Source organism: Centropristis striata, chromosome 4 (assembly GCF_030273125.1).
Source record: "Centropristis striata isolate RG_2023a ecotype Rhode Island chromosome 4, C.striata_1.0, whole genome shotgun sequence".
Taxonomy (NCBI): Eukaryota; Metazoa; Chordata; class Actinopteri; order Perciformes; family Serranidae; genus Centropristis; species Centropristis striata.
In genome coordinates this window covers 19,141,067-19,152,965 of record NC_081520.1, presented here as the reverse complement: position 1 = coordinate 19,152,965, position 11,899 = coordinate 19,141,067, and the positions used below count along the sequence as shown (strand labels likewise).

At 37.4% G+C, this 11,899-nt stretch overlaps 1 protein-coding gene across 4 annotated transcripts in view; it reads right to left on the bottom strand.

Annotated features, from left to right (window-relative positions):
- Positions 1-4,826: 4,826 nt before the first annotated feature.
- ets1 (v-ets avian erythroblastosis virus E26 oncogene homolog 1) overlaps positions 4,827-11,899 on the bottom strand; it is a 77,620-nt gene continuing 70,547 nt past the window's right edge. For all 4 annotated transcript variants that reach the window (XM_059330612.1, XM_059330615.1, XM_059330614.1 and 1 more), the window contains 2 exons: positions 10,001-10,119; positions 4,827-9,114 (listed from right to left, as the gene is read on the bottom strand). In XM_059330612.1, the coding sequence (XP_059186595.1) occupies positions 8,899-9,114; positions 10,001-10,119 (335 nt within the window). In that variant the 3' untranslated portion in view covers positions 4,827-8,898. The remainder of the gene's footprint in view (positions 9,115-10,000; positions 10,120-11,899) is intronic.

Below are 11,899 nucleotides of genomic sequence, written 5' to 3'. Positions count from 1 at the left end.
GCCACGGAATCAATCAAATTTCCGTGAAACTGACACGGATTTCGCTACAATGCAAGTTAATGACAGTCATATCCCGTGGCTATTCCAACATACAAACTGATCATGTACATTCACTGAGTGAATATTTAGAAAATAAAACATATATTTCTCGCTAAAAATGTGATCAAAATCCATTTTTATGCAGAAACTAAGTCAAAATATTGTTTTTTTTTCACTAAAAATGAGAGAACTGTCCGCCATGTTTTTAGTTCTGACCGCCGTGACCTTGAAAATCACGTGACTTGGAGCAAACCAATAGGAAAAAATATCCATGGAATAGCCACGGGATATGACTGTCATTAACTTGCATTGTAGCTCAATCTGTGTCAGTTTCACGGGAATTTGAGTGATTCCGTGGCTATTCCATGGATTTTGAGTTAAGCAAATCCGTGGCTATTTCACGGATTCCTGTGAGACCAGATTGCCTTTGGTGCACGTCAATGACATAATATCCTTCAAATTCAGGAAGTTTCAATCAAAGGTAAGTAACTGAGTGGAGGGTGGGGTCTGAAATCATGAAACATGAAGGCATGACAACAAAAAACAAATGAAAACAAACTGAATTTGTGGGATTCATGACACACTATGCTGTGTGTTAGAAAAAGTCCTAGCAGTACTTAGCATTTATACTCATTTACACACCAAACGCTAACCAGTTTCATCTGAATGCACAAACTCCTGTTCAGAGAAACACACATCCTTCAACACAGCAGACTGATAAGTTGAATCCAGACAGCCGTTATGATGACTTATTGATTCCACCTAATAAATTCACTCCTGAGCTTCAGGTTTTTTATTGCAGTAAAGCGAGTATTTCCCAACTTCACGGCTGCAGCAGCACATCATTTAATCTGTCTCACTCGTGTTAAGACTACATGCAGGAGAAAGATGTAGCTCGGTAAGACGCTTTAGATAAATATTTGGGTTTGAAATGTGACAAACGGGCTGCATTCCTGTGTCAAGAGAGCTGTAAGCTGCTGACGACAGGAGGGGAGAGTTTTTGTCAGGAGAGGCAGAAATCATCCGACATCTTTCTTGCGACTGCCAGGTGTGACAGTTCTCGCTTTCTGCACAGACTTCCTCTTCTCTTTATGTCTCTCTCTGCTGTCTTTCACTTTTAAACACCTCTTTAAATCAGGGGAAGGGTTCTTTGAAGAAAGGGGGGTAAAGTGTGTGTGTGAGCCAGCTTTGTGTCTGGGTTTGGAGGGGAACATGCAGGTATGAGTGGTATCATAATGCACTGCAAAAAAAGAAAAGTTGGGTGAACTCAAAATTTTAAGGCAACAAACTTCGATAAAATTTTAAGTTGGACAATTAAACTAAATATTTTAAGTTTTGTTTTTGAGTTTGCTCAACTCTGAATTCAGATTTTTGAACTCATAGTTTTACATATAGTATTCATTTTTAATCCTTACTTCTGCAATGTGCTGAATTGGCACGATTGTAACGCCGCTATGAAATGTCAGCTAATGTTACGACCACAATTTTGAGTTAGCATTGATACGCTAATGGCTACTCTTGTTGCAGTAACAAGCAGAGCCGCTAGCATCAGTTAGCTGTAGCATCAGTTAGCCGCTAGCTTTCGCTAATGACCGAATTTCACCGCTTTCCCGCATTTCACAACAAAGAAATAAGAGTTAGCAGAACTATTGTCCCTTGTTGTGAACCCCAACTTAAAGATATAAGTAACAACAACTCACCAACTTGTTTTTGAGCAGACAACTGGCTTCCTTTGTTGTGCTAACTTACATTATTGCCCTAAATGGCAATAATTTATATTAAGTTTTACCAACTTAAATCACTGTTTTAGGCCAAAAAATACAAGTTGGCTTTTTTTGCAGTGCGCAGGTATGAGTGGTATCATAATGGTTGGGATTCTGCTTCCAGCTCTGTTGGAGCGTGCACCGACCGTCCTGGCGAGTATTTAAAAATCTGCCTGGCTCTGAGGTCTGGTGTGGATCATGAGGCGGTCAGAGCGAGGGAGGTGCAACAGGAGAAGAACCACCTGTGTAACCTCAGTCTGCCCTCTGCCAACAACACCACAGCAGTTCCAACAGCTCCATGTGCTGCTGGTTTAAATGGAGGATGAATCTTTATTCTGTTTGCTCTTTGAAATATGTCAAATCACTCATTAATGTGCAGTCAGTGTATTCTGTTTTATGTGATTTATGCAGCATGTGAGTCTTATTTAACCAGCACCTTTTCATTGTTGCAGTGCTTTGTGTAAAATATTATGTTTATGTAAATTAAATGCACATTTCTAAAATTGTGTCCATGTTTAAGATATTTTCATGCACACTGGGTTATACGAGTGTGTGTGTGTGTGTGTGTATATATACATGTTTACATATTATTTATTATGTTATGTATGTATACACACCCTGCACAGGCTAAATATATGACACATTGCTATGTTATTATTATTATTGTTATTATTATTACTTATATCTATCTATCTATCTATCTATCTATCTATCTATCTATCTATCTATCTATCTATCTATCTATCATCCATTTACCATCCATCCATCCATCCAATTTTTGGTCATTTTGTGTCTTTTTTTTTTGTCATTTTGTGTCCTTTTTTTGGTCATTTTTTGTCTATTTTTTGTCATTTTGTGTCTTTTGTTGTGTCTTCTTTAGTCATTTTGCGTCTTTTTTAGTCCTTTAGTCCAACATAAAATGTGATTTTGAATCTTTTTTTTTTTGCAAATGTGAACTTAGGTGTCTAATCTAACATATAAAAGGGTTACAACCAGTTCTATCATTTGATACTAAATATACTTGAGCTTGTCTCCAGTTTTACTTGGTATATCATCATCAAACTGAAACTGGCCTCATGGAGTTTACAGCCAGAACTTTAGAGGTAAATTTACAGTAGGGCTCCACGCTGCTTTGTTTTCTAGTCTGGATGGAGTCAACAAGTCTGGATTATTTGGAGCTTTTGGACACTCCACAGGGTTAAAACCTTTCGATCAATAAGTGTTTTCTAATGTTTTCTCCCAGTATAAAATGAGGAGAAACCTTTAGAGGGATCCAGGAGAACATTGCTGCATGAGGCCCTTTGTGTTTGGTTTCTCCATCAGGTTTAGTAAAGTAAAAACAGCCTAGTGGACCCGTCTGCTGGCCGCGGTGCTGCAGCGCTGCAGCGGGGCCAAACAGCTGTGGTGTTCGGGGCACGGGGCCACGGCCCCTGTATGTTTTCTATCTACAGTGGAATTTATATGAGCTCGGGGTTACAACACCATGAATGGGCCCCAGTGTGCTGGTTCTGTTCTGACGTCACCTCATCAGAGCGCTCGGGACACACTCGTTAAAACTGGGACTGCATGTATTTCAAAGAGCGGGGCCCCTTTGAAGGGCCACAGTGGTGACTGGAACAATAGACAGATCTGTTGGAGTCATTTGTTACACTTAGAGGAACATTGATCCATCCATCTGTCTATATTTAATTCAATATAATCCTTTATTTCATTTTTTACAATGTAATATTTATAATTTATTGACTGTAAAAAACCAGCAGCTGTGATTGCCAGAACTTTACCGTAATAAATATGGTGCAACTTTTTCTAATATTACGGTAAAATGATATTAGCACTGTTGATTTCCTGTTTAAAAGGCTTCTTTTTTTAAGATTATATTTTACTGTAAAAAATAAAAAGTTTTTCCATTGAAAGAAATGCAGTTCTGCCATATAATTGACAAGAAAATACTTTATAAATGCTGCATAAATTAAAGATTTTACTAAATTAAAGATTTTACCTTTAAATATTACAGTATATTTTTATTTTTGTTAGAAATATGATGTTTAGTACATTTAACAGTTAGAAAAAATATTTTTTACAAAAAATACATGCAAAAATTACATATTTCCCCTCAAAAAATGTAAAAAAATCCTGTTTTGGCTGATATTTACATTTACAGTGTGTCATTGTTACTGAAACTGAATTAACCCATTTATCATTTTACGTCTTTTACTGTCATGGTTTAGCAGTTTTTCACCCTAAAATCTACAGACATTTTTTACAGTGTAATATTTATCATTTATTGACTGATAGTGAACAAACAGCACTGATGTTTATTTATCTGTTTTTATTTTTTTATTTTCTCGGTGCACACTACTAGAAATGGTTGACAATGTATAATGCATTTTAATATAAAATAATGTTAAATATTCTGGTAACGCTTTACAATAACCATCATTTATAAATGGTAAACAGATTTAGAGTTTATTAATGTTTAATAATCATTTATAAACCGTATATAGGCCATTTAGAATGGTAAATACATAATGTTATTAATGTTTAACTAACTAAATCATTTATAAATGACAAATAGACGGTATATTAATGTAAGTTTATAGTTACTTTATCATTAACAAGCCAATAAATTATAATTAATTGTTTATTAATAGTTTTAGTTGCACTCATAACATTTTTAACACCATATTAAGTATTTTAATGATTTTGAAATTATTCATAAACCTTCAAGAAATTTGTTGAAAACATTTAAAGATTAAATATGTATAGCACTTTGTAAATTGTTAATAATTTGTCTATAAACTATCTATAAACATCACTTAGTTGGTTATTGTAAATTGTTACCAATATTCTTTATAGTTAGTTATTTGTTCAAGAAAGAAGCTTTCAAAATCAGGGAACAGCTACAAAGAAAAAGCCTATTTTCACTCTACATTTACATTATTAAATTAAAAATCTAATAATGTAATATAATAATAATAATTCAAAAGTCCTGAGTGAAACAGTAAGACTACACACAAGTAGAAATCTTTGTTCACATATATTTTATAACATTTTGAAGTACATTAAGTACATTTTAGAAATAGAAGCTACAGTTTATAAAACCTTTCCAGCAGAAATCATTGATGGGCCAGCATCAGCCTTTTTTCTCTAGCAGACAGGTCTATTTTCTATATATAAAAAAAGAATAAAAAAAAAACAAAAAACAAAAGAAATCGCTACATTATTTTGTCCTGCGCTACCTTTATATTCCCATAAAAGCACCAGCTGTCTGCGTCTCTTGTCTTTTATAAAATATAAATTATTGAAAAATATTCAAATGTTTGTGAACTAAATACAATAAAAAATGATCTCATAACAAAAATACAGAGACACTATAAAATATACAAAAAAAACAACATCCAAAACAAAAAACGGTTTTCCTTCTGAATCCATTCTGAGATATGAATATGCCACAAACTACTGGTGTGAATACACGTCGTTTCATTAATACATAAGACCTGCAGTAGATTGTAATCTGTGACATTTAACAACAGTATATGTTCCTGACAAAATAATCTTCAAAATACTAACATTTTAGGTAACAGAATGTTTTCTTTCATCACATTAATCTCATGAAGCTGACCATACGGATATTACACTGCAAAAAAGGTGATAACAACCAGATAAAAACAGTAAATCTGAGGGAAATTATCTTGCTGTGTTAGATCATTTATCTTGTTTTAAGAGTTAATTTCTTATTTTAAGTGTTCAACATGCTTATTTTTTAGATTTAACAATCTTAATTCAAGAAATCTTGTCAAGGTAAATTATCTGTCCATGCAGCAAGATCATTTCCCTCAGATTTACTGTTTTATCTGGTTTTTAAACACACCTTTTTTGCAGTGTTTGTGGGGGAACTGACGACCATTATAATCATGTTAAAATCTGTTAAAGCTCTCCAACATAAAACACTGACATCAGAAAGAGGAACCTGAACAAAAAAACAGTGTTTTGAAATCTTGACATCCACAAGCAGAGACGAATGAAAGTACAGTGCAGCTTTTTTTTTTTTACGAATGAATTTGTAGAATTCAGATGAGGAGCATGGAGAGAGTCAGTGCTTGGAGATGGTTCGGGTTTAGGGTTTAGGGTCTAGGGTTTAGGATAAGGGTTTAGGGTCAGGGTCTAGGGTTTAGGCATTAGGGTCTAGGGTTTAGGGACTAGGGTTAGGGTTTATGGTTTAGGGTCTAGGGATTGGGTTTAAGGTCAGGGTTTAGGGTCAGGGTTTAGGGTTAGGGGGTTAGGGTTCAGGATTTAGGGATAAGGGTCAGGGTTTAGGGTCAGGGTTTAGGGTCAGGGTTTAGGGTTAGACAAGCTCGTAACCAATTAGAAACTATCAACATATCCAGCATGTCTTTTTCTACACTCGCTGGGAAACCCAGATCAGTGAAAAGCATTTATTTCTCTTTGTCCTAAAGCTCGTGTGCTTTCCAACATATTAACAAAACCTCAAAGAAAAGTCAACAGTTTTTCCCAAAAAAAAAAAAAAAAAGAAAGAGTGAGAGAATTGTGGTCCCTGTCTTCCAACATTGTGGACCATACCCGAAGCAGCGTGGCTAAAGACCTCACATGGGTTTTGGTTATTATTCCTGCTTTGTCTCTTGCTTATTTGTGTAATCTGGGTCTCAATAAAGCATTATGAAATACAATCTGTACAAATAGACATCTCAAACGCTATTTTCATCCATATGGGTAACATTCAGCCACTGTAAACAATAACATTGTATTCTAATATGATATTCCACTTTGGCATTTCCCATAAGGCCAGTGTGCAGCCACTGTTCCCACTGGTGGGAGGAAACTGCTCCAATGAACCAGTGAATGAGTTCCTGACTATGAGCTGAAGATTATAGACCTCAAAACTACACGTCTGTCCTAAATGCCTCCATTTGCAATGAGGTTTCAGTTGCATTCATGCATCCAACCAACCAACCAACCAACCACACTGGCAGTTCACCACCCAGGCAATGCAAACCAGCAACCATGCAGCACCATCTTTATCAGACTATCAGTGATCAATACCTCTATCAGACTTCTCTATCTGTGATCAGTGATCATCATAATCCTCTCAGTCACCTTCATCTATCCAACACAACTTCACATTCTCTCTCATCAACATGTTTCTATTGCCTCTTTCTTCTGCACTGCATCTTCACACTTTACTGCACAGGGATGGGAATGGAGAACTGGTTCCAGTCTAGAACTGGTTCCAGTCAAGAACTGGTTCCAGTCAAGAGCTGGTTCCAGTTTAGAACTGGTTCCAGTCAAGAACTGGTTCCAGTCAAGAGCTGGTTCCAGTCTAGAAGTGGTCCCAGTCAAGAGCTGGTCCCAGTCGAGAACTGGTTCCAGTCAAGAGCTAGTTCCAGTCAAGAACTGGTTCCAGTCTAGAACTGGTTCCAGTCAAGAACTGGGTCCAGTCAAGAACCGGTTCCAGTCTAGAACTGGTTCCAGTCAAGAGCTGGTTCCAGTCAAGAAATGGGTCCAGTCAAGAACCGGTTCCAGTCTAGAACTGGTTCCAGTCAAGAACTGGTTCCAAACTGTCCGATCTATTGGAATCATATGCTTTTAAGTTTATCAAATACTTTTATCAGTGCCAGCATGTTTTTACTGACAAAACAATGACATAAAACTCTATTGTGTCATAAGAAGTCATAGCGGACTGGTTGAACTGGTCCCAACATGGACTGGTTGAACTGGTCCCAACATGGACTGGTTGAACTGGTCCCAACATGGACTGGTTGAACTGGTCCCAACATGGACTGAGGACACACAGACTAGAATAGATAACTGAATCCATTAATTTTGGCATTGGAATAAAAAAACAACGTATAAATTCCCATCCCTAATACTGCACCTTATGGCCAAAATATACTGCATTAAAAAAAGAATAGTGACATTCTTCGGTTTCTGTAAAATAACTAATCCTAATAATTGCTTGTGGTTGTTTTGTATAGACGGACAGAAGACTATCAAACACTTCTAAAGCAACACTAACGGACATGGACAGTGACCCGACATTATGCATCTAATCTGCACATTAAACATATTTTTTTTTCTTCTTTTTTTCTTTTTTAACCCAGAACTCCTGAATTCCCCTCACATAGATTGTCTACAGTTTGCTAATACTGGTGGTATATGCAAAAATGCATAAGTTTCAGTCACAATATGTGTCTCTAACAAGGTGGCAAAACATAAATGTAAAGGTGAAAGCGTCAGTTTCAAACAGCAAACGGCTACTTTCGGTGTCTGTCTATCACAAACGCCTGTTCTGAGTCATCTCGTCAGACGCTACACAGACTCTAGTGTTGTCTGATAACCAATCAGCACATTTGGAGAGAACAGAACAGGTCAAAACCTGGCGTCTAATGTTTGGTTTTCACTGTAATACCTTCATTGACAACTTAAGAAAAATACTCTTTCCAATAAATGCCTGCTACGTTTACATTGGCTGTTCTCAACATCGATAATATAATACTGGCTCCTCAACAACTAATGACTCTTTTTGGTCCAAGCTGAAAACTCTCTGCCAAAGAGAAACAGTGAGCATGTCTGTAAATATGTCATAAACCTTCCTTACTTTACATTTTGGCAACCCTTTTTTTTTTTTTAAATCTTAGCGGGAACCTTGAAGCTCCACCTCAATCAATGATTTGCTCTTTTTTATTTTTCTCTTTTGGTCTTCATGTCTCCTCACTGTGCTACTTCTACAGAAGGGAACCTGAACTCTTAGCGCTCCGTTTGCCTCGAGCTGCTAAATAATACCGAGATAATCACACAAACGCACACACGCTCACACAAACACATGCGCGCGCACACTTTCTCCAATGCAACAGGGTATGAATACAGGCTTTTGGCTTGTGCCTTCTTTTTAAAACATGGTTCTGAGAGACTAGGAGCTCGACTAAAAGACCACCAGTTAGTCATTAAAAACAGTTTGGTCCCCCAAAAAAACGGTTTAGCGACTCTATCAAAACAGTTATAAGACCACTTTATGAGCCACAGTCCAACGCGTCTCCTCAACTTTTTGTCTTCACTTTGTGTTTTTTCTTCTTGCCGTTCACTCGTCTGTATCGGGCTTTACGTCCAACATGGCGTGCAGCTCCTCGGGAGTGTAGCCCAGCAGGCTTTTTAAGTCACAGACAAAGCGGTAGACGTAACGTTTCCCCGACGTCTTGTGGATGATGTTCTTGTCGTAGTAGTAGCGGAGGCCGCGGCTCAGCTTCTCGTAGTTCATCTTGGGCTTGTTTTTCCTCTTGCCCCACCGCCGAGCAACCTGAAACACAGGAAATAAACCTGTCAACATGCGTCATAAACAATATATTCAATCTGGAAGAAATTACTTCAATTTAAAGCAACAGTTACTGTTTTTTTTTTTCTCTGATCATCTTTAAGCGCTAATATTTTGAATTTGCTTTTATTTTGAAATGAAACACTACACTGCAAAAAAGGAGTGTCTAAAAACCAGATAAAAACATCTTCTTTTGGTCACAAAATGACCAAAAAATGTACAAAAGAGATTAATTAAAGCTGCCAGCAGCGATGAACTGGCCCGAGCAGAGTGACCTGACAATTATTAGTTTCTTACCAAGATAAAAAAATAATTGTGTCTTTTTTTGCAGTTTTTTTTTTGTCTTTTATGTCCTTTTTGGTCATTTTACATCTTTTTGTGTCTTTTTTTGGTAATTTGGTGTCTTTTTTCATCTTCTTTTGGTCACAAATTGACCAAGAAAGACAAAAAATGTACAAAAGAGATAAAAATTAAACCAGCAAGCAGCGATGAACTGTTATTTGTTTCTCACCAAGATAAAAAAAAAAAAACTTTAGATTTAGAAGTGTTAGATAATTGATCTTGTTTTAAGAGTTAATTTCTTTTTTTAAGCGTTCAACATGCTTATTTCTAGATTTAACAATCTTAATTTATGAAATCTGTCCATGCAGCAAGATCATTTCCCTCATATTTAGTGTTTTATCTGGTTTTTAAACACCTTTTTTTTGCAGTGTAACTGAAGCGAAACCAGCAACACTTCCAAAGAGAAAAAAAAAGATTGATGGAGCCCAACAAGGCATGCTAAATGTTTTCACAAAAGGCAGAAGACATCTTGTTCATCTGGAGAAGTCCTCAGGACCTCCCAGAGACCAGCGGGGTCACGGCCTCTCACCTCGTCGGGGTCGGACAGCTTGAACTCCCAGCCGTCTCCTGTCCAGCTGATGAAGGACTGGCACGACTTGTCGGTCAGCAGCTCCAGGAGGAACTGCCACAGCTGGATGGGCCCGCTGCCTGAAAACAGACAGAGAGAAGGTTAGAATAAAGATGTTTACAGTCTCTGGGTGGTGGACGGGTTATTTAGTACAGGGGTGGTCAACCTGTGGCTCCAGAGCCTCATGTGGCTCTTTAGGCCGCCTGCAGGGGCAACCCATGGCTTAGACAAAAAAATTATATACATATTTGATCCCGATCAAACCGCACGTTTTGATATATAATTTGTCCTGCAACTCTTCAAGTTGTAGGACTAATAGCGGGATGAAATTGCGTCCGGAAGAGGAAGAAGAAAAAATCCACAGTATAACAGTAGTGCAGCACTGGTCCCTACAGCTATTGCTGTATGGGACCAGTGCTCGGTGCGATTGCCCCGAGGCCCTAACTAACAAGAATTCTTTGGAACTTTAACTGAACCTGAGGCTGTTTACACAGAGCAGAGAGGAGAGGACAGGAGAGGCTGTTTACACAGAGCAGAGAGGAGAGGACAGGAGAGGCTGTTTACACAGAGCAGAGAGGAGAGGACAGGAGAGGCTGTTTACACAGAGCAGAGAGGAGAGGACAGGAGAGACAGCAGACAGCTCATTTCCAACATAATGAGCTTTTACTACGAGCTTTACTTGTCTGCTGTGAGATGTCAGGAGACAACAAACACACATGACGATTAGATTGTTTCATTTCATTTCAAATAATAAAGTTGGTTTTCATGAGTGATTGTGTGCATGAAGCCTTTTTCAAGGAGTATATTCAAATCCAGAATATTCCTCACCATGAGACATAACGGCTAAAATTAAGCATTTTCCAAGTCCAATCCAGATCAAGAGGGGGAATATTAAAAGAGTGTGAAATATGCATGCCAATTATTCACTTGTGTCTAAAAAGGGACAAAGTAAACCTTCTAATGTGGGTCAGACCGAAACACAGCAGTGGAACCAAACGTCCTCCTAAATACAACAGTCCCATTCATCACTAGTCCCTTGTCTGCCAGTGTCCCTGTTCACTATGTGAATCTAGAGTCTGTCTGTAGGAGTTCCATACTGATGAAATCACTGTTTAAAATAAGAGGGGAGCCTTTCACAAACACATACGCAGACTGAGAGAGAGTGTGTGTGTGTGTGTGTGTGTGTGTGTGTGAGAGAGAGAGAGAGAGGCTGCTCAGTCATCTGTAATGCTATCTTCATGAATAAAAAGTAATATAATAAGCTGTTAACTCTATGGAGTCTTATAGGGCTATTTTGTCCATTTTTGAATCCTTTTCATGTCTTTTTGTGTCTTTTTTGGTAATTTGTGTCTTTTTGTGTCTTTTTTTGGTCATTTTGTGTCTTCTGTGGGGTTTTTTTTTTGGTTATTGTGCCTTCTCATTTTGTGTCTTTTTTTGGTCATTTTGTGTCTTTTTTGGTCATTTTTGTGTAATTTTTGGTCATTTTGTGTCTTTTATTGGTCATTTTGTGTCTTTTTTGGGCATTTGTGTCTTTTGTTTGTCTTTTTTGGTCATTTTGTGTCTGTTGTTGTGTCTCTTTTTAGTTATTTTGTGTCTTTTTTGTCATTTGGTCTCTTTTTTTGGTCATTTTGTGTCTTCTGTGGGGGTTTTTTTTGTTATTCTGTCTTCAAATTTTTTGTCTTTTTTGGATTTTTTTTGTCTTTTCTGGTCATTTTGTGTCTTTTTTTGGTCTGCTTTGTTTTTACGTCTGGATGCTTTGGGTGAGTTTGGAGACTCCAGAGTGTTAAAAGTGAACTTTGCTGCTATTACAGCAGCCTATTATTATATCTCGTGGAAAAAAAAGGAGGGAAAGCAGAACAA